Genomic DNA, 22,071 nt, shown 5'->3' with positions numbered 1-22,071 from the left:
GTTGGAGGTATTTGTGCACTTGACTAAACTGTTTTTGAGACCATTTCGCCCGTTTTGATTGATGCTTTGGAAAATAACTCTCGGAGAGAAGCTATTTTAGCCTCATTGCATCAAGTCTGTGTTTTGGTTACCATGGAGACTTCCACACAGAGATGATGAAAGGGCTGATGATAAGTGCTCTTGATAAGTACTCTATGTGTTTGAGTAAACAAGACAGGTCTTCTGCAAGGCCATTACTTTAAAAATAAAACCGCACTTTCATGACTTGTGTCTTGTTTTTTAAAACATGGTTATATCAAACTATTTGAGCGTTAGTCATACACAGTTGTGACCTTGAAGATTTCCGTTGTTGTGTAACATTTTGTTGATTATAGGTTCATTTTGACCATAAGATGCATTACTGATTCATTTGTAGGTAATCAGCAATCCTCTTTTCATTTCGTTATAATCCTCACTCCTCGTATCAATGTGTTCCAGGAACTCCATCACTGTGTATCCAGAAAAACCTACGAGGATGACGGGGGCTGCAAGTTGAGAGTGGTGCACCCCGGGAATTACACGGTGCGAGTGCGAGCCACCTCCCTGGCAGGCAATGGCTCCTGGACCGATCCAACACACTTCTACGTCCAGGACCGCCGTAAGACACCACACTACAACAAGCCCTGCACTCCTGTTTGGTCTCTTTAAATTACTACAGCAGCACAAAGCACACCTCTGGCTTATTACTGATAGTTGAGATTATCCAAGTGTTCAGGAGAGGGATTTTGGCCAGTGCATATTTAGTCTTTTGGTCAGGGTGTATCTGTTAACATATTTGTTTCTTTCCATGCGTGTGACTGGTGACTGCAGGAGTGGACTACACCAGCATCGTGATCGGACCAGTCATTTGTGGCATCCTTATCTTTGTCATGGGAATCGGAGGATTCGTAATGTTCAAGAGGAAGTAAGCGCTCTCCAGTCAACATTACTGCTTGTTTTTGACTCTTGTTCTTACGGTGTGTGCCTGCGTGTCAGTATGTCACTAACCAGTCTGTTTTACCGTTTCCAGGCAAACTGAAGGGCCTACTGGGAGGCTCTACACTTCTCCCAACCCAGAGTATCTCAGTCCAGATGAAAGTAAGAAAAAAAAAACAACATTTAAACAATTTTGATACAAGCCAAATAATACAGGACACAAAAGTCTGTTTGTCTTTTTTTTCTGACTCTGTTTGCATGTATGGCGTCAGTAAATGAGGGGTTTTAATGTGTGATTTGTGCGTGTAGTGTACGAACCAGACGACTGGGAGGTGCCCCGGGAGAAGATTCATTTGTTACGAGAGCTTGGCCAGGGCTCGTTTGGCATGGTCTACGAGGGCATCGCCAAGGACATAGTCAAAGGGGAGGCGCAGACCCGGGTGGCCGTGAAGACGGTGAACGAGTCCGCCAGCCTGCGGGAGAGAATCGAATTCCTTAACGAGGCCTCCGTCATGAAGGCTTTCAGCTGCCACCATGTGGTAAGACACTCACTGTCTCCTAAAAAAAAAAATCACCTTTAACTCACTGTCGAGCTCAACTGTGGGAGGCCAGCATGTTCCCAGCGCAAAAGAAGCCAAACTAAACAAATCCAGAGAGATAGAGAAAGAGGAGGGTGTGAGATAAAGGGAATGTGTGAATGTGTCCAGATAGATTATTTAAAGCAGTCTTTTCACTGGTGAGTTTCTGTGGTAACTGAGCCGTGATGCTTTGCTCCTGTAGGTGAGCAAAGTGATGCTATCCTTTAAAGCACTGGTGCACAGTAGTGCTGTCCTCTATCCTGTAGTGATAGATTATTCAAAGCAGTTTTTTCACTGGTGAGGTTCTGTGGTAACTGAGCCGTGATACTTTGCTCCTGTAGGTGAGACTGCTTGGGGTGGTGTCTAAAGGACAGCCCACCCTGGTAGTGATGGAACTAATGACCCACGGAGATCTGAAGAGCTACCTACGCTCCCTCAGGCCTGACTCTGAGGTAATCACACACACACACACACACACGCTTTTAATTGTGAAATCTCTTTAGGAACTGATTGTCTTTCATGCGCTCAGAACTTTATTGACATAAGTTTGATTCTCTTGAAGGTTAATTTACAGTCAGTATTGCAGGTGTAATATGTCACTCCCAATATTCTCTAAGGCCACGATGCTCTTTTCAATGCAATTTCAATGATTCTCAAGTCAAATGAATTGCTGTATCACTCCCCTTTTTCTGTTTTTTTTTTGTGTCAGAATAATCCTGGTCGCCCTCCTCCCACCCTGAGAGAGATGATTCAGATGGCTGCAGAGATAGCAGATGGCATGGCCTACCTTAATGCCAAGAAGTTTGTACACAGAGACTTGGCAGCAAGGAACTGTATGGTGGCAGAAGACTTTACAGTGAAAATCGGAGGTATGGTTATCCAGCACAGATGAGTTTACACTAGAAACATTGAGCTGTTTTTCTTGAAGCTTTACCTCAGGGTTGTTGTTTTTTTTTTTATCATTATTATTTTTATTATGATCGCCTTTCAAACAAAAGACTTAAAATACTCAGTGGTGGCATTAAAATACATGTGAGTTTGGAAACAGTACGATACGACAGAGTAGCACTTAAAAATTTATACACAGCCTTGATTGAGTAAATTGTGAACCCACGCATGTAAGGATCCTACTTGGGCTAAGCGCGCTGTTTGTATCCTTTGTCCATCTGGTCCTAAGACTTCGGCATGACAAGGGACATTTATGAGACGGATTACTACAGGAAAGGCGGGAAAGGGCTGCTTCCTGTCAGATGGATGGCTCCTGAGTCCCTGAAGGACGGAGTCTTCACCGCTCACTCAGACTGCTGGTGAGCCACGTACACAGAACACACACACACACACACACACACACGTCTCAGTATCCTCATAGGCTACATACTATATGCCACTTGAAGGCTCTTTTTTTTTTTTTTTTCTTTTTCTTTTTCTTTTTTGCTTTTGTTTGCATTCTGTTGCAGGCACTTGGCTTAAATGGTTCTGTCACGAAACAGTTGAATAGAATGATCACGTCATTACTGATTCTGCCGTTTGCTCAGACTTAAGTTACTTGAATGTCGAGATATTTTTAGAAGGCTCTTTTCGTAGAAGTTTCAGGTGAGAGTTGTTTACCAGGAACATAAACTAAGCTTTTGCCAGCAGTGTGAACATTGTGTTTTTCCTGTGTCCAGGTCGTTTGGGGTGGTGTTGTGGGAGATCAGTACCCTGGCTGAGCAGCCTTACCAGGGATTGTCCAATGAACAAGTCCTTAAGTTCGTCATGGACGGCGGTTACCTGGACCGGCCAGACAACTGTGCTGACAGGCTGTGAGTATATTTTGGCCATATTAAGACCTCATGTTTATACTTCTGAAATCCACTCCATTTATATGCTGTGTATTACCTTCGGCTGGGATGTAGCACCCAAACCTAAATTTAAGGGGTTAGAGAAGAGTTTGCTTGTTCATTACATCTCTTAAATTAAGATCTCATTTGCATTCATCAGTTCACTGGAAACTTGAATTTGGAGACTTGGATTGAGAGGACATTTAATCCTTTCTAGTCTTATTATAGGCAATCTAAATAGAAACCGTTGTACTGGTCAAAGGAAAGGTTTGCCTTTTTGACATGGGGGCATTACCTTATAATTTGTCAATATCTTGCACGTTGTTTCAATCAGTTTTTCCCTTTTAGTTTAGGATTTTAGGTTTTATGTGTCTCTTTCATCAAAAACTCTAAATTTTCCTTAGAAACGTAAAACACACCCAAAACTGTGTTGTGTTGATTTACCCTGGCATGAGAACAGTGGCTGTGTCAACAGTGAATGTCCATCAAATGGTTAAAAGAAAAACAGTTAACTCTTGGTTTGTAAGACTATGAAGCTAGTTTTGCAAGAATGTAATGGTCAAAACGGGTCCCTATTTTAAATGTTAACTTCCTTTTCAACGTTACTTTGCCATTTATGTGTGCAGGCAGCTGAAGTCCAAACATTTAAAGTGAACAGAGAGCGTAAATGACCTCTCTCCACTGTTAACTCCTTCACAGGCACAACCTTATGCAGATGTGTTGGCAATACAACCCCAAGATGCGACCGACCTTCCAGGAGATCATCGAGATGCTCCGAGAGGACCTTCACCCTTCGTTCCAGGAGGTCTCCTTCTTCTACAGCGAGGAGAACAAGCCGCCCGAGAGCGAGGACTTTGACATGGACCTGGAAAACATGGAGAGCATCCCCCTGGATCCTTCGTCCTATTCCCAACGAGAGGGCAGTTTAGATGGGGACGAGGGCTCGTCCGTGGGTCTGCGCGGGAGTTACGAGGAGCACGTGCCCTACACACACATGAATGGCGGCAAGAAAAATGGACAAATCTTATCCCTACCAAGATCTAGTCCCTCCTAATATTACCCTTATTTGCTTACAAAAAAAAAAAAAAGCTATATTAGATTTTTTTTTTTTTTCTTTTTTTTTTTTTGGTCATTTTATAGATTCACTTTTATCACTCTTTATCAAAGTCCCCTCAGAAAGCAATCTCAGGACTTTATTTTCTTCTCTGCTGCCACAGTATGCTGATAATATACAGGGTGCAGAATTTTTTTGTATTTAAAAAAAAAAAACAAAACAAAACACACTTTTGCTTCTCTCCTGTCTTTTGATTTTTTTTTTTTTTTTTTAAATATTGCCAAGTTTCCAGGACTGGTCAAATGGAACAAACTGTGAAATGAACTTCAGACAACCAGAAGGCTGCTTAACAAATCCCCCCCCCCCCTCCCCCTTTTCATATACTGTCCCATTTCCCACTGATGGGATCCCCCCCCCCCGCTTTCTCCAAACTAGTGGCCTTATCGTATCTGTGGACTGAGTCCATACCGTAGAGGTGTGTCTGAGTCTTTGTATTCAAGGCGTAAGTGGCAAACACATTGAACTTTGGAACTGAGGGATGGGCTACGTTGTCCGTCCCAGAACAAACTGTCCACAGGGGAAGCATTTACGAGGCTACACTTCTCTCGCTCTTCAGTATTCCAGACTACACACAGAATGAACAGGTTTTTTTGGACATTATTTTTAATTTATTTGCTTCCCTTTACTTTCAGGTTTCTCTCTCTTTTTTTTTTTCTCTTGTGTTCACACATTTACAGTTGAAGGATATTTAAACTTTTTTTTTTTTTTTTTTCAAAACATTTGACAAGAGTTCCTCAGATTGACCAATAGTTGCTGCTTTGATATATTTTAGTGGGTATAGAAGATGATAAAAAAAGTATATATAAATATATTATTGATGTTTTGTACATAGTTGATATGTTGTCATTCGAGAGGTATTGCCGGTTGTAGAAATGTTTTTACATGTTTGTCTCTAATCTTTATTTTTTCTAATCCAAAAATCATACTAATCATCCTCTGGACCTCTGAACAGCCAATGGCACCTGTTTGTTTTGTTTTTGTTGTTGTTTTTTTTTTTGTTGTTGTTTTTTTTCTATCGGATACACAGGAGGTGTATTCTAGATGCCTTTGGCTTCAGATGTCCCTTGATATCAAGATCAATTGAAATACTGCTGTAAATAAAAGCAGCGAGGTGCATTCAAAAAGAGTGCATGGACTTGCCTTGGTCTTTTTTTTTCCCCCCCTCAAAGCCAAGTCTCACTGTGTGATTTATACAGGTGATCGTCAAAGTCTAAAAAGTGTCGTCAGGAATTGCTGGTGTCTCAATATGTGCCTTTGTGGCGGATTAAGTTAGGATTCAATTCAAGCTTACGAAAAGACTGAATTTGCGTCAACGCTTTGCGACAGTTTGGAAGGTGACAATTCAATTCATTCATCTTTTTCTCATTAGATATATATGGGCAGGGTGTGTGTTATTTATGTTGGATTATCTCAGTAGTTTTAATAGAAAATTGATGCAAGAGAGCAAACAAAAATGCATTTTTAATTCTTTTTGTAAATATTTCTATAAGGGCAAATATCATGTCTCATGGTATGTTTGAAAACCGAGTCTTGTAATTGTTCTGTTTGATGAATTCCAATAACGGGTCCAAATTCATTAGAACACTAGCAGCTGTGTAAGAGGCCTTGCTACAGAAGTTAAACGGCTATACCTCACTCCAAAGCAATGTTACAGATTACAACATTAAGGAGCAGTCCATACAGACTGTCCACTGTATACCACAAGGTGGCAGTAAAGTCAATGTACCTTGCAAGACTGAGGGAAATTGGGGGATTAGAGAGGCATTCTTGTGGCCTCAGCACAAATTTGTAAACCTTGGAACACTGTCAAGAGAAAAAAACAAAAAAACATTTGGGGCACAGAGAAGTCCAGATAATTTGAGAAATAAATCATCTTTTTATTGAAGTGTTTCTCTTAATTTAATATGCAATATCCAGATTTATATGATGGCTAAAGCATTGGTTTGGTGGGACTACTGCCTAATCAATACAGTGATAGTCTGACTTTCACAGGGTGGACATTTTTCATACGTTCATGAGTGCTATAGGTCCTCAAGAGCTCTGCCTCCTGTGCCCTAGTCATCTTCCCAGTCAATCACTTCACTCCAACCATCCCAGTTTGCCCAGTACTCGTCATCTGCCCAGGACACACTACGCTGGACGTTCTTGCTCTTCTTGCCACAGGAAGGCACGACTCTGTCATCAAACATGGGTGAGCTGCCATACCACAGTGAATCTGAGTCTTGATGCCTAAACTCACCACTGGACTGCTTTTTAGAGTGGAATGCCGGAGCCCTGACACCACGAATATGAGACAGAACTCCTCTCTGGTTTGTCCTTCCTTGCCCTGCTTCAGCGCGAGTTTTCTTAGTTCTACGTCTCTGTCCCATAAACAGAGTCCCCAGATAACTAGTCCCCTTACATGCTCTTTGGTTGTCCATGGCATTGTTCCCTGGTTGGTCATATCTCACATTGTTTCTGTTGTCCTCATGGAAGCCAGAAATGGACTGTTTAGTGGAAGAAGAGCAGTATGGCGTCCACTGCTCCCTTCTTTTTCCAGAGCTAGGTTGAGCACGTGGCTGAGTGGAGAACATGTGTTGTGGTTTTGTCCTGGCACCCCTCCCCCCAGCATTTTGGATGGCATAGGTGAATCTTCGATTATCGTGCGTGTTGCCGCGGGTGTTGTGTGTCGTATCACATGTAGGCCCCAGTAGTGTGGTTGGCACTGTGGTATTGTCTCTTCTGAGTAACACCACTTTCCCAGGCTCAGGTCTCCTGACTGGTATTTGCTTTGGGTTTTCACCGCCTCTCTGTCCATAAAAATTTCCTGCCCTGCTATACTTGCTCCAGTGCAATTTCATGATCTGAACTGCAGCAAAACTGGCTGGGATATGCTGGTAATCTATTTCTGATGTAGTCCAAGTGAAAAGAAGATCCTTGAGATTTTTCTGTCACACTGATTGAAAGAGAAAACGAGGATTTCTTTTAGCAGTTTGATCCAGCAAGGCATGTTTTTTTAAACTGTACTACGGTAAACTGAAAGTAGCGGGAATCAACAGAATTCATTTAAACGGTTAGCTCCTCCAGAGAGAGGGGGAGTACTGCCAAAAAGTGGTTAGGTTGTTTAGATTAACCTCTCCCTTCAGTCTCACTCACTCGATGCACAAACTTTTCTAACGCTTTCAATAAGAAAATTGACTGAACAAGCCACACACCGTAATACCAATGCGACTGCCATCAACACGTCTTCGCTGTAGGCGTCATTTTTCCTTTAGGAAATTTTATGCAATCCCAAAGTAATGTGTTGATTACAATACTACTGATATAATATGACGGTTTTCGAAAAGAAAGGAAAGTATAAGTACTCGTGGATATAAAGTTAAAACGTGTTTAAATGATACAGTATTACCTGGACAAAACTTTTCTTGAGTTTGCTGCTGTTTGTTACTAAACAAAAACAAGTAGCCTCAGCCGATTTCGTTTCTATGGCTACTGGCGAACGAGGCAAATTCGCACTGTTTATTTGCTTTTTAAACACGTTTGTTAATGCTGATCAATAATTCCTATTTATATCATTTATTTGCCTGCTGTTACATGTAAATAAACATTCAGAATTATAATCTGCATATAGATCAGCTACACCGTCTAGTCAGAGCTCCCGTCGAAACTGAAAAATCCTAAATTTTTAAATGCAGACAAAATATGGTTATGCCATGCCAATGTTTTATATGATTTTACTGTATCTGTTTCGGCTGATTTGTAGTTCATATGTGGATATTTACTGCCTGCAGGATGCGCTCTGATTATTCTGTAAACTCCTGGAATGTAACTGTTGCGTGATGACTAGTGTTCCCATAATGCATTGAGAGAACTGGGAACAGGCTTTGAGGTGTGGGAATACATTTTTTTTCTTCAAGAGGCAGTCCTGTGCACTTGTTTCGCTGAGAATACGAACATAAAAACTAAACAGCTGAAATGGGTGCGCAAAAAGTTTTGCCAGAATAAGGATATCAGTTGGATTTAGAATTCGACCGTGTTAGCTGGGTTCCCCGGGAATACACGGTGAGATGATTTATTAGTCGGCAGTAGCAAAACTTTAGAAGAGCGTTCAGCTTTCTCACTAAATTGGGTTGTAACATCGAGGCCGTGTTTGTTACGGGTGTTGCATAGGGCACCATGAGCATCCAACTCTTTTCGAACAACTATTGCGAAGTAGTAGGTTAATGTGTTTGTTGCACTTTGTTTTCTCTAATGTGGTAAAAAGGGTGAGTGAAATGTTATCTACAGCCCTACCTGATTTGGAGTAACCAAATCTTAGCACCATAATGGCACTGTGATAATCGGAGACGTGGACTGATTTACTTGAATGGTAAATTCCATGTAATGATGTTATTGCTGTTTTATCATGCTGTTGGCCAGTTTTTGTTAATGATACCTTTCAACCTTTCCACACACTATTGCTGAGCTGAAAGCTGTTTAGATAGGCTACCTCCAAAGAGATATCTAATAAACACGATCTTCTTTTGTTTTGCCCAGATGCACTTTGGCTTTACCTAGTTAATAAGCCCATTGTACTTTAATCACTGTTTGATTATGACGGTAACACACTTCTCTTGATTTAACAGCTTTCTGTCAGGTTGTATGAGAGCAGTTCAGTTTGTGTTGTCTGTGCGCCCAGACATTCATGGCATTCTCTATCCGAACGATAGTTGAATCATTCTTTACGCTGTTTAAGAGTATCGACCTCTCAGTTTCGCGGTTGTCATGACATTTTATGTAACTTTGTGTTTTCACCTTAAAGCGTGTAATTAACAGCTCCAGTGTTGAAAACGGTTCGTTAACGTTTTACTAATAACAATGCATGTTTTCTTACTTTGATATGTGGGTTCAGTCAAAAAGCTTCTAAGACTTTACGAAACAGCTGAATTGCTTGTTGAACCACAAGTTTGATCAGTTCTCTTTAGTTTCTTTGCGTAGTGTTGTGTGGTTCACCTGTGCCCAACGATCAGGTCAGTAGTTCTGACTCCAGAAAATTTTGTTTTGCCGCCAGCCTCAGTTATTTTCTTAGTTTCTCACAAATATGGAAGATTTTTTTGTTGTTCTAATATGCGGTACGCTGGGTTGGCTGTGGAAAGGAACAAACTGGCAGTTGCTAGGTACATTCAAAAGGGCTGACGCAAACCCTCTGGCAAAAACAGGTGAATTTCCTGGTCAGGGCAATGTACCCCTCTGTTCCCAAACTTTATTTCAGTGATAAAATGGCTGGAGGGTAGCCAGACTTCCTGAGCGTTATTTCAGTGATAAAATGGCTAGAGGGTACTCTTTTGGGTGAATGCACATAGCTCATAACTCGGGTCACATGCTCATAATTAGACATGGTGAGGGTAGTGCTCCTATTGTACTACAGTTCAACCTGCCTCCATAGATTATCTCTGTACTGCACTCTCCTTTAACCTCCGTCTTCTTCCCTGAAGAACACGCAAGTTTATAGTGTTTGATGAGGAAAGAGGGGGTGGGAGGATCGTTTCTGCTGGTTCTGGTTTGCTATACGACCTCAAGGAGAGGAGCAAATAAACTTTGGACGCATAAGAATAGTACAGGTAAATCAATTACACTGTTGGGTGATAATACGCAGCTGCTGAAATTCTCACCTCATTTTGAGATAAACAGTCATTTAATCGAACCAGTCTTTTAGCCCATGTAGTTTCTCCTGCCTGTTGTCTGAGGTCATAGTGTTGTTACAATACTAAAAGGGAAGTGTTTTACGCATATATCATATTTAGAGTGTTAGCTGGAAAGGAAGGGGTTTAAATTTCAAGACTGTTGTTTCAGAGCATCAGTGTACTGTGAGGAACTGCACAAAAGATAGCTTTGGGTTTGTTATTTTCTTGCTTTAGCAGGAGACTTGGTCAGCCTGCTTTTCTTGTTTTTATGATAACCTCAGCTACTGCCCTGGATTTCTCTGTCTCCTAACCCAACCACGTACTTATGGCCATCCCTCAGTGGCTGTCACTCAGCATTTGGGGTGGGGCTAGAGAATCTAGAGTTGGCGTGAGGGCTCTGACATAACTTCACATGAGTAACTGGCATATTTTAAATGCTATTTAGTCATAATCTTTGAAGGAAAACATGATGTGACTCACCAAGGGCTTGTTTAAGTCGACTAAATCTAACCTATGCATTTGCCCCTTGGCTTTACCGTCCAAATTAAGTTTACTTTGCATTGTATGTTTACCATTGATTAATTCAAACAGAGTCAAAGGCAGATAACAAACGTAACATAATAATATAACTTAAGTATGCAAACAGCATTCCCTATGTGTTGCATTAGCGCAGAAGCATAAATTGTGTCCTTATTGCTTTACACAGAAATACTGTTAGACTGTGCAGACATTTCTGGTATCTGGTCTGTATGTCAAAAACCATTCACTCTTAGCCACAGCAGAATAATGGGCAGTTTGTCACTCTCACTTTGGTGAGTTTGATGAATGGAGAATGCTAACTGTGTGAGCGCACAGCTTGTTTGTTGTATTTAGCGTTATGTGTACTTAACAGGTGGAACTCCTTTTTCAGGAGTCCGGAGAGTAAGCGTGTTCTCGTACTGCATCTGTACTAAACCCATATCTCTTGTTAGGGTTGAAACAAAACTACTGTACGGCATTCAAAGCAGCACTTCAGTCCTTCACTTAAGGGGGGAAAAAAAAAAAAAAAAAAAGCTCAGTCTACACTATTTTTTTTTTTTTTAGATCCTTTCTAAATGATTTAAAGTAGCTAATGTGCTGTTTAAGCTAATGTGAGTTTGAGTTTACTGGGGACAGGGCCCTGAACCAGACTGAGTTAATGATGAATCGGGTTAAATGTTCTGTGTAAAGAGCGTCACTGATATTGACCGCCTTCGGGCCAGTCTAACTTCTCGCATAGACTCCCACACTTTCCTCAGCTGCTCTATTTTAGTGTCAACATGCCTTTTAAATGCAGGTCGAACTGGTTCAGCTATATTACATAAAGCTGCTGTTGAAACTGTCAGTTTTGATTTTCGCCTTCTTTTCATCAATGATGAGGAATAATGACGTCATGGGAGGTTGTTCTCGTGATCTCATTGCTTGCCAAAAGACATAAAAAAAAAAAAAAGAGCAGCAACAGCTTTCTGTTATTGATAGACAGCGCGAGTAGGTTATCCCACTCTCAGTTTACACATTTTTGTAGACGTTTGGGTAAATTTATCTTTTATCTTTCCACACTGTCATGATTCTAAATTACACTGCCTTGAAAACACATAAGAGCTTGCCTTTCTTTACTTGAAAACATTAGAAGAACACACCGTTCTCTTAACTACATCCAGCTTTCACACCCGTCTGACTCTGCTATGGGTTCACATGACTTTTACTCAGGCTTCTGTTGATGTTGAAAGACCAACGTGCTTCAAGGAAGTGCTTTCGTTCACTGTATATGTAATCCTCTTTATTCAAATGGCACTGCCCTCTTTATTACCTACAGCAGGTACACATGGCCAACAGGAAGAAGTTGTTAACCACTTACAGAGCACTGTAAGAATTCCCAGCTGTTTGCCTCGAAAACTGTTTGTGTTTTTGTGCTTGTGTCGATCACTGAACTTGTCTGACTTAAACTGTGGAATCTTACAAAGTCATTTTTGCCCCAAAGGATTTGTCTGGCTCTGTTTCTCCTTACCCATTTAAGATTATCACTTATTATGACACTTAGATGTGAGTCATTTGTGTTTATGTCTCTGCTGAGGTTCTGGGATAACTGGATGTATCAGTACTACAGTAAATTTTAGGTATCTGTCCTCAGATAGAGAAGAGAGAACTGCGACATCACTGTGTTTCAACTGTCGCTACCCCAGTGCCAAGAGGAAACATGCCATGTTGTTAGACATGTAGCTCATTTTATTTAGTCAAGCACCCAGTTGTTTGCCTGTGCATCATAGATTTAAGTATGATGTGAAATGGCACCTAGTTTATTAAAATCTGTGACAAAATCCCTTTCAGCTTGGACTTATATAGTAATACCAAGGATTTCATATTTTAAGTTACCCCAGTTTAATGACAGTTTCAAAGACATTAAGCCAGTGAGGGTTGTCCTGCCAGTCTGATTAGAACAGCGTCTTGTTCCTGTTCTTTTCCCCTCTGTGTTTAAAAATAATTGTTGGTTTCTCGCCTTCCTTTTAGATTCAAACCAGTGCATCCTGTATTGAGCCTGTCTCTTATTTGATCTTCAGCTTTGATTAAGCCATACGCTCACCTGTAGTATGGCTGTTTCTGACGTGCTGTTTGTCCAGGCATAAGTTTTGTCTACGTGGGCACAGTCTCCAGACTACATTGTCTTCTCCACAGCGTCCCAGTGAGTCAGTTTTGTGATTCATGTTTTAAGAGGTGGGGTGGAAACGTTTTAATGAAACGACGTAAGCTGACAGTTACTAACCTGACAGTAAATCACACGACAAGCACATGTGCATTAATGTTGCTCACGTTAACATGATTACGCTGGCAGAATGTTTTGTTATAGTTGAAATGCGATGTTAGCTTTGCCATGGTTAAGGATTTTTAAGATGTGGTTAAAGAGCTGTTGATACTAACTTAATTATTGAGTCATTCTGTGTCAGATCAGATAAGGCTGTTGCAGCACTGTCTCAGATTTTGTTCAAACCTTGGCTATTGGTTTTTTATTTTTTTCAGCCGATGATATTATTTCATTTTTATAGCCTCTAAAACGTTTTATCTGGGAAGCCATGTTGAGGAATTAATATCTTGACAAGTATCATTCCCAGCCTCACCAAACTTTGTAGGATGGAAAATAAACATGTTTTCTGTATGCCATTTTATTTTTATAAGGCCCTAAATTTGAAAAAAAAAAAAGGTGCAAAATTCCTAAACAAGAGTGATCTTGAGGGTACTACAAACCCACATTTTTGCACCAATATGATATCAATCATTATTTTCTCTTCAAATTCAGTCTTTTATTTAATTTCGTGCCAATATTTGAGGTCTCTGCCACCGATGGACATGAAGATATTATGAATAAAACATGGCGTGGTAGCATATTTTGGTCATTTTCATAGGACCAAAATGGTATGAAGGGTAGCTAGTAGGAACATAAAAATTGTTCATGGAAATTGCTTGATGTATGGTTATTGAGGGTACAAAGAGCCAATGTCCTTCTATGTTCCCTTTATAGATAAATGCACATAGTTAAAAGCATTGTTTTACCTCTAGGAACAAAATGTCCATAGTGAAGAAGCAGGGTCTATTTGAAGAAAAAAATAATTATTTATACAATATGGGTGCAAAAAATGGGTTTATAATACCCTCAGTATCACTCTTATTTAGGAATTTCGCACTTTTTTTTTCCAAATCTAGGGCCTTGCAGAAAATCAATAGATATGCAGTTCCAACTTCAGTCATACTGAGAACGTGGTTTTCTTCCACCCTACAAAGTTTGGTCAGGCTAGGAATAATACCATTCAAGATATTAATGGCCAGACATGGCTTCCCAGATAAGGTGTTTTTGAGAGTGTAAAAATTAAAACAATATCAAGGGCCAAAAAAAAATATATAAAAACATTGGAATTGAACAAAAAATATTTTACAGGCCTTACTTTTGGGACCCAAACATTATATAGACAAACTTTGAACAAAATCTGAGACGGTGCTGCAATCGCCTTTCCTGGATTCTGTCTGATTTGACGCGGAATGACCCTGTCATCTGTCATTGAAATCAGTAAAAAGGGATATTTTGTATTTCAGCTCACTTCCGGCCAGGATGGAAGAAACTGATGGAAACAGATACAGGACTTTGACAGACGAAAATTTTCCCCCACCACCAAACGCTGATACCATCAACATTGACGGTTAGTATACCTAATCACTGAATGATTTCATCTGTTGAAGTGACTTGACAAACACTGCCTGACCGCTGACTCCCCTGCCATATCATCAGCTTTCACACTGGTAAAGTTACACAGTGGATTTGCTAAAGCATTGTATGGCATCCAGATGCTACTTTGGCCAGGCTCATGCCTTGCTGGTTGCTGTTATATGCATTGACAGTTTCTGTCATCTGAATTCTAGATGCCCGTTACAGTGCATTGAGGGAAGATTTAGAGAAAGACGTTCAGGATTTTGAGGCACAAACCTGGAGTTTAGCTGTTGACCAGCACTTTTTAAAACCATATTCCAAGGATGCCATCAAGAGACAAGATGTGATACATGGTAAGTGCGCTTATCTCTTCTCCAGCCAAGGAGAAGATACCTAACGTCTGCTGTTATACTGCATTCTGAATTAGCAGTTCTTAAGTAGGTACACCTAACATAGATGACTATTGTAAACGTACACTGCAGTTGCATTGATGAGGAAGAGTATTTTGTGGCTGATGAAGATGATGGTGGCGATGATGTCAGTGATGACAGAGATAATGCCGTTTTAATGTTGTTTACGTTGACTGTTTTTGTCCGACAGAACTGGTTCAGACGGAGATAAACCATGTGCGGGCCTTGAAGATAATGTTGAGAGTGTACATGCACGAGACGCGGGAATGTATGCAAATGGACGAGGCCAGACTGGAGCGTCTCTTCCCTCAGTTGGAAACACTGCTCCAGGTTCACCAGGACTTCCTCAACCAGCTCAAACAGCGGCGAATAGAATCCATGGAACCAGGCAGTGACCGCAACTACTACATCCAGAGGGTGGGAGACATCTTAATCTCACAGGTACATCCAGACTTCCCAAACTCAATCTCTGCCAGAAATATTTTAAGCTTTGTGTTCACTTGGTACATCCAGCCTCTTCAGCACATCTGACCAGACAAATGTGGTTAGTCAGGTTTGACGTCCATCTCCGCTGTAAATTGAAAACTTACAAAACAATTGAAACCTGGCTATTGGAGATGTTTTAGGTACACCCTCACTCCTGTGCACTTCTCAACCCACTTGGAACTTTCTCATCTCGGATATTTTTACCTGTTTCTAGTGTGTCCCAATCTTTTAGTTACTGCTTCACACCTCAGATAAACATTGACACTTTGGGTACATGCTAGCTTCTACGAGAGCGCCTTTACCTTATAGATGAACACTAACCTCTCAGTTAACCTGACAGATGCATCTTAACCACTCAGATACATGCAGCCCTTTCAGACAAACCTTAACCTGCCCCATTCTTCAGGGTCTTCGGATCTTGGCCTAATGCAGTAAACGCTGCAAGACGTCACGTTTTCTTGAGATTGCGATGCATCATAAAAAGGATTCGCTTATTTTCTCTTGTGTTACTAGCAAGATGGATGTTTAAGGTCAATGCAGTATCTATGAAACTGTTCGTTAGTTAATCAAATACGCTAAATTGTTAGTCACGGAGGTGTCCTTCAAAAAAATGTTTAATGTATCTCTGGTAAAAATGACTTTGTGCTCTCAGCTGTGACGGTCCTCTTAACAATTGTCTTATTGATTAGAATTATGTGTGTAGTTCTCAGGAGAGAAGAGAGACAAATTGCGAGACAGCTATGGAATTTTCTGCAGTCACCATGTTGAGGCAGTGAACCTCTACAAGGATCTGTTTCAGAACAACCGAAAGTTTCAAAATCTGATGAAGGTAAAACACATTGCCCTGTAAAACTTAAATATTTTTTGTTGTTGTTGTTGACTAAATGCTGTTTATGCAGACTTTTTTTTTTTTTAAATAAAAGGATTCAAAATGAAATCAGATATGTTACCGTTATACATGTTCTCTTCTCTCAGAAAATTGGGCAGTTGTCCGTCGTGAGAAGATTAGGGGTGTCAGAAGGTGTTCTCCTCATAACCCAACGTATAACGAAATATCCTGTCCTGGTGGAACGGATTCTTCGCAATTCCGAACGTAATCAAATGCTCAGGATTATCGGTTAATCCTGCAAACGACTATGCACACCTCACGCTATGCCTGAGAAATTTGCTTTGTAATTTAGTTTGTTTGTATGTTTGAAGACTTATCTTTGCTGAGTTTAATCAAACAGAGTGTGTGAAGTAGAAAGCCCAAGACTCTGCTGTACCAGCTATGTGTATGGAGGTTTTTGGGGGGTTTTTTGGATCACTGCCTAACATTTTTTTTTTGACTGAATTTAAAAAAAACTTAAAGCTGTTTAAGTCATTTTAAAGAAAGGTCTAGGGAGTTTTCATCCTCCTTCAGTTCTAGATAAAATGGTCTGAACAGCACATTCTTTTCTCTTCTTCCAGAAAACACAGAGGAGTATGAGGACCTAACCCGTGCCTTGGAGCTTATCAAAGAGACAATTACTCAGGTGGATAAACTGGTGGATGAGTATGAAAAGGCAGCCAGGCTGAGAGACATAAGTAATAAAATGGAGCCCAAGTCCCAGGCCAAGGTGACCAGTGGCCGAATATTACACCGAGAGGACATGATAAAGAAAGGCCGTAAGCTTATGTATGAGGGCACGCTCAACATTAAAATGCCCTCTGGAAAACTGAAAGGTAACTTCCCTGTCACAAACGGCTAAATGGACTCTCTCACAAACACCATAGAATCTCCTACGTTTGGGGGGGGGGAGGGGAGCATGATCCTCTTTGTGCCCTCACAGCACATTTTATTCACATCTATTTACTAGGGGAAAAAAATGCAAGTTGCTCCTGTCCAAATACAGTGAAAAGTTGAATTCAAGTTTTAGGGTCCACATGATTGCATGTTTTTGCCGAACACACCTTATCTAAGTGTAGGTCAGAAGATGAAGGTTCTCTGGCTTATCAGGCCTCGAGCTTTAATGTGCTTTCCTTACGTCTCCCTCAGCGGGAGAGGAGTCTGTAAATATTCACTTCAGTTGTTTTCTGTCATCGTGAAGCTCATGGTGATATTTATTTACATAAATATCTTTTACTTTTTTTTTTTTCCTCCCAGAAGTCCTTGTGCTGTTGTTGTCGGACGTGCTGGTATTTTTACAGGAGAAAGATCAAAAAGTTGCTTTTGCTTCGCTGGTGAGCCGTTGTAATTTTTTCCTATTTTCTCCTTTTTGATTAAGAATGAAAAATGATGAAGTGATTTTTGATCATTCCCGTGTGTGTCTTCTCTGCTGTCTCAGGAGGCCAAATCTCCAGTGATTTCTCTGCCAAAGCTGATAGTCAGGGAGGTGGCTCACGATGAGATGGCAATGTTTCTTATCTACGCCTCCACCAAAGCCCAGATGTACGAGCTCTACACCGGCTCCAAAGAGGAGCGCGACAGGTGGAGGGAGCGCATTTGGGAGGTCATGGAGAGGTTAGCCCACTCCCCAACTCCCCCCCAACCCCCACCCCCGCCTCATCCGCAGCTTCTTACCTTTTCTACTCTTCACTGTCCTCATGATCAGAACGGGGCTTTGTTATTCTTTTGTGCTCTTCAGTTGTCCAGCTGAGGAAGAGGAGGGCGACGATGAACAGGACGATGAGCCCGAAGATACTTTGTTAGAAAAGATCAGGAATTATCAAGGTATCCATTACAGAAGGAGACAGGAAATTACAGTAACAGTGTCTCTGCAGCCCTGATTTAGTTACTCTTGTTTACTGACTTACTCACACACAAAGATTAATCAACTACGGTGTATTTTACACGAATGTCTAATAATATGGATACTCCATACGTTTATAATGAGCTTATTGAGAGTTAGTAATGTATTAGTATCTATGCCCCCTTTTCTACTTTAAATGATACTGAATAATTGTATAATTCTGATACAAATGTTACAAAAATCTTTTTTATGTCGGCTTCTTTACCCCAGTAAGACAAAAGCTATTTGTGTCTGGAAATCGTTTCATTATCTGAATGTTCTTTTTCGTGCCTTGCTAATGTTGTGTCATATGAAACGGGTTGTCAGGTAGATTAAACTGCAGCCTCTCTCTGATTTGTTCTCGGGACAGAGCGACTGTACTTTCAGGATGCCCAGATTGTACAGCACCTTACAGAGAAGCTCGGCCTGTTCGCTGAGCTCATGAAGAATGTCACAGGCACAGAGATCACGCCACCTCAGGCTCGTCTGCTGTTGCACAACAGTTCCTCTGACCTCCAGCAGGGGGAGCAGCTGCTTAGTAGGGCCATATCTGATGGTGAGGTATTTTGTGGGGGGTTTTTTTTGGTTGGTTGGTTGGTTGGTTGTGCACTTTGTTTTGACTTACACAGGGCCTTTAGACCAACAAGAAGGCGATATCCTACTTTAAAAGACGTATTCTTAATTTAAAACTGGTATGTTGACATTTACCAGTCTGTACTTTGCTGAATGTTCATATGTATTCCATGTGTAGGGTACATGCCTTTAACCGCTGTTATTACTAACATGTTGAAACTTTGCCTTGAGGAGGACGTGCTTTATGAAAACACATGCCATGAACACAGGTTTATGAATCAGCTCACCTGCTTTGAATATGGTCTCTGTGTCTGTTTTCCTTGCAGTGGAGGGCTTACAGCACTCTCTGCTGGCACTTGGGATAAAGCCAAGTGACTCTTCAGTGGAAAGTGCTGGTCCAGGGGCCCAACCGAGAAGAGCTGACACGTTTGGCGGCTTTGACCGTAGCCCACTCCTCACCTCCAGAAGTAATGCTGAATATAATTGCGAACAAGTTGTAAAAAATTTCAACATTAGTGTAAAAATGTCTTCAAAAAAAAAAAATAATCGAAGTTGTTTGTGTTTTAAGTCTGATTTTGGTGTGATCCGGTTTGCAGACGGTGGCGTTCATTTGGAGGACCGGCTCAGAGACTTGAACCAGCGTCCCAGCTCAGAGCCCCAGTCAAAGGACCTGGATTTCACAGAGAGTATAGAGCTATCGGTGAGCAAAAAGCTATACCTGTGTATCTACCAGCAAATTCATGTTTGCGAAGTGAAATTTCTGTTTTACTCCCTCCTTTTCCTGCCCATTAGGCTGATGATGATGTAGCAGTGCCCCCTGACTGGAATCGTAATGACATAGAAGCCACCCTCAACACAAAGGTGAGACTTTTACCTTTTCTCCAGGTAACTTTTCTCAGTGGCGTAGGGACATGTCCAGGTTTGACGTTGTTGCACTGCATGATTATTGAATATAATTTTTGTAACTATGTTTAAATGTTAATATTTATCAAGTTTATGTGTTGTTTTCTCAGTTTTTTGACAGAGTTCTGAAACTGTCACAGACACTTTACAGCCTTCAGGTAACGCAATATCATTCGATATCAATCACAGTATCATTCGATATCGAGCAGTGTTTCAATTTGATCTGTATGCAACCTCGTCGAACATGTTTTATCCACATTCACACTTGTATTAGTATGACTCAGAAGTTGTGTCAATATGATTTTAAAACATGACCATCTGTTTACTTCTTGAAAAGGAGGACATCTGTTTGAACTCACGCCTATGAATCTGAATCAGGCTATACTTTCCTGTATATGCCTGGCCTTTGATGAGGTCCTGTATGTCTATGCGTGTGTTCTTTCTGTAGGCTATCATCTCACAGTACAACAGCTTCACTGGGATACAGAAAGCCAATCTGACCGAGCGACCCGGCCGGCAGCGGGCCAACATGTTACTGGAGCAAGAGAAACAGCGTAACCTGAAGAAGCAGCGTGAAGAGATCGCCCTGTTCCACCGTCAACGGAGCCAACACCAGCAGGAGCAGGCACGCTGGGAGCGGGAGAGGGAGCAGCACAGGCTGCAGACCCTAGACAAGGAGACGCAGCTGCAGGAGCGCGAGGAGGAGTGTCGCAGGCTGGAGGCACAGCTGGCCAAGGAGCGCGAGGAGCTGGCCCGTAACAGGGAGGACTACCAGCAGGACCTGGAACGGCTGCGGGAGTCCACGCGCGCTGTGGAGAAGGAGAAGGAGCGTCTGGAGCAGCAGCAGCAGAAATTCAAGAAGAACAAGACCATCGCCAATCCAGGGGTCTTCGCCCGAGAGAATGCAGAGGTACTAACTGGGAGACATGGTATCGTGGAAATTCCCAACGTGAAGGCCAGATACTGAAGCCGAATTCACTCTCTTGAGTTGCTGTTTTCCTGTACTTTTCCATAGACTTAATACTCCGTATTGTTTACCGTGAGGTGAAAAATTTGATTTGGTGAATATAAGTAAAGTTATTCAATGCACTCACCTGTGTTCTCGACATTTTGTCACTCAGGCACTGTCCCAGTACGCTCCTAATGACTGGGCTCTGATCAGCAGTTCAGGAGGAGACCTGCTCATCAACCCTAAGGTCCACGTTCGTCCCAGTCTGTCTCAAGCCACCGCTGGTTTTAAGGAGAAGCCCCCAGAGGTCCCGGTCCGGCGTGAGAGCATGATTGCTCCACCCAAAACTGAAGTTCCCATCCACCTCATCAGCACCACCAACCAGGCCAGCAAGCTTAGTGCCGTCCAACAGAAGATACCCACCAAACTGGCCGCCACCAAGGGCAAAGAAAAGAGCAGCAAGAGAAAGGGCTCCCACCAGCGCACCAATAGTGCAGGTGAGAAAGGAGCACATGCAAGTTAGGCCTAAGTTAGACTTCCTTGTTACTACAGTTTATTACTACAGACAATGTTACAGATAATGTTCTGATGAAACATACAGGTATAGAGCAATGATAGTGTTGTAGCAGTGTTGTTTGTAGAACACCGGAACTGTTTGTTACTTTGATATTCATTGCATGCTGACTGAATAAACAAGTTATTATTTACTGTTCTATCATATCCAAATCACATTGGGTTCATTTGTATTTTATGTCTAATAAATGTCATGTCTAATTGTTATGTGTTAATAAAAGTGACACAGTTGATTCATTTTTTTCTTTGTGACATACAGGATATTTCTCATAGCTGAGACGCAATGTTTTAAATTTAGTGGGCATGAGGAAAATCTTTTTTAAAAATACATGTTTAATTTTTTGAACATACTTTTTTTTTTTAACATCCGTAATGTATTTGTCGTCTTCCTCTCCCCCTCAGCGTCAATTGAGGTGTCACAACTGATACCCATCAAAGTCACAGGAAAAGAAGGTGGTAGTCTGAGGTCAGAGAGGTCGAGGGATAACCGACTCCATCCTGGTAACGCTCTCGTTTTTTACTCGCCAAAATATTGCCTGAAAATGCTGACTGACGATAAAATGAAAAGAAAATGCATTCGCTGAATGTTTTTACCTTTCTGCAGATTTATTTGCCCATCCAGAGAGGAGCTCTGTGAGGTCCTCTCACTCAGAAAACACTATTAGGAGGTCCAGTCAGGGATCGCCGCATTACATTCCAACACCCACTAAAGTGAAGGATAAGTCTTCCAAAGAAGACATTATATTCTTTTGATCTGCCAGGACCTGCCGTATCCTTGAATGTCCAAATAAGAACCTCAGTGACTGCTCCAAACTGGAATTTTCCTGACTGTCAAACACTGTCTTAACTTAGAAACTTAGACAGTTTTAATCCTTTTTTTTTTTTTTTTTACAATAAGTAGATTTTAGTTTGCTTGTTCTTTTATATTTTTAAAATATTTACATAGTTTTTGTTATTTTGGTAACACTTATTTAACATGTAAAGAATGATGCGCCAATGATGTCATTTACATGATGTAATGCTTCTTATAGGGAAGTACATCATAGTGCAATTAGCATGAAAGATCCCAGCTGTGTGTTACAACACAGATGACAGAACACCTTCCA

At 41.3% G+C, this 22,071-nt stretch overlaps 2 protein-coding genes across 3 annotated transcripts in view; both read left to right on the top strand.

Annotated features, from left to right (window-relative positions):
• The window catches only part of insra (insulin receptor a), a 38,262-nt gene extending 33,856 nt beyond the window's left edge, over positions 1–4,406 (top strand). For both annotated transcript variants that reach the window (XM_030773120.1, XM_030773121.1), the window contains 9 exons: positions 478–637; positions 850–943; positions 1,049–1,116; positions 1,264–1,493; positions 1,874–1,984; positions 2,242–2,401; positions 2,710–2,839; positions 3,200–3,334; positions 4,052–4,406. In XM_030773120.1, coding sequence (XP_030628980.1) covers positions 478–637; positions 850–943; positions 1,049–1,116; positions 1,264–1,493; positions 1,874–1,984; positions 2,242–2,401; positions 2,710–2,839; positions 3,200–3,334; positions 4,052–4,406 — 1,443 coding nt within the window. The remainder of the gene's footprint in view (positions 1–477; positions 638–849; positions 944–1,048; positions 1,117–1,263; positions 1,494–1,873; positions 1,985–2,241; positions 2,402–2,709; positions 2,840–3,199; positions 3,335–4,051) is intronic.
• Positions 4,407–8,371: 3,965 nt separating this feature from the next.
• Positions 8,372–21,812, top strand: arhgef18a (rho/rac guanine nucleotide exchange factor (GEF) 18a). Its single transcript, XM_030773913.1, has 20 exons — positions 8,372–8,424; positions 12,635–12,806; positions 14,210–14,313; positions 14,534–14,674; positions 14,922–15,172; positions 15,921–16,046; positions 16,193–16,310; positions 16,667–16,921; positions 17,343–17,419; positions 17,524–17,699; positions 17,824–17,909; positions 18,338–18,523; positions 18,867–19,007; positions 19,137–19,240; positions 19,333–19,401; positions 19,554–19,601; positions 19,892–20,353; positions 20,565–20,889; positions 21,368–21,466; positions 21,570–21,812. Exons 3-20 carry the CDS (start codon positions 14,226–14,228, stop codon positions 21,716–21,718), a joined length of 2,901 nt encoding a protein of 966 aa, XP_030629773.1. The 5' UTR covers positions 8,372–8,424; positions 12,635–12,806; positions 14,210–14,225; the 3' UTR covers positions 21,719–21,812.
• Positions 21,813–22,071: the final 259 nt, after the last annotated feature.

The sequence above is a fragment of the Chanos chanos genome, chromosome 5 (genome assembly GCF_902362185.1).
Source record: "Chanos chanos chromosome 5, fChaCha1.1, whole genome shotgun sequence".
NCBI classification, from domain to species: domain Eukaryota; kingdom Metazoa; phylum Chordata; class Actinopteri; order Gonorynchiformes; family Chanidae; genus Chanos; species Chanos chanos.
The sequence above is the reverse complement of the archived record's forward strand: the minus strand, read 5'-3'. Positions and strand labels throughout refer to the sequence as shown.

What these genes read in the sequence shown, in the direction of transcription:
- arhgef18a (XM_030773913.1), top strand. Translation starts at nt 14,226, where the DNA reads ATGGAAGAAACTGATGGAAACAGATACAGGACTTTGACAGACGAAAAT. An exon ending in GCCCTCTGGAAAACTGAAAG is followed by an intron (nt 16,922 to 17,342) that starts GTAACTTCCCTG and finishes TTTTCCTCCCAG; the next exon opens with AAGTCCTTGTGCTGTTGTTG. An exon ending in AAGTTGCTTTTGCTTCGCTG is followed by an intron (nt 17,420 to 17,523) that starts GTGAGCCGTTGT and finishes CTGCTGTCTCAG; the next exon opens with GAGGCCAAATCTCCAGTGAT.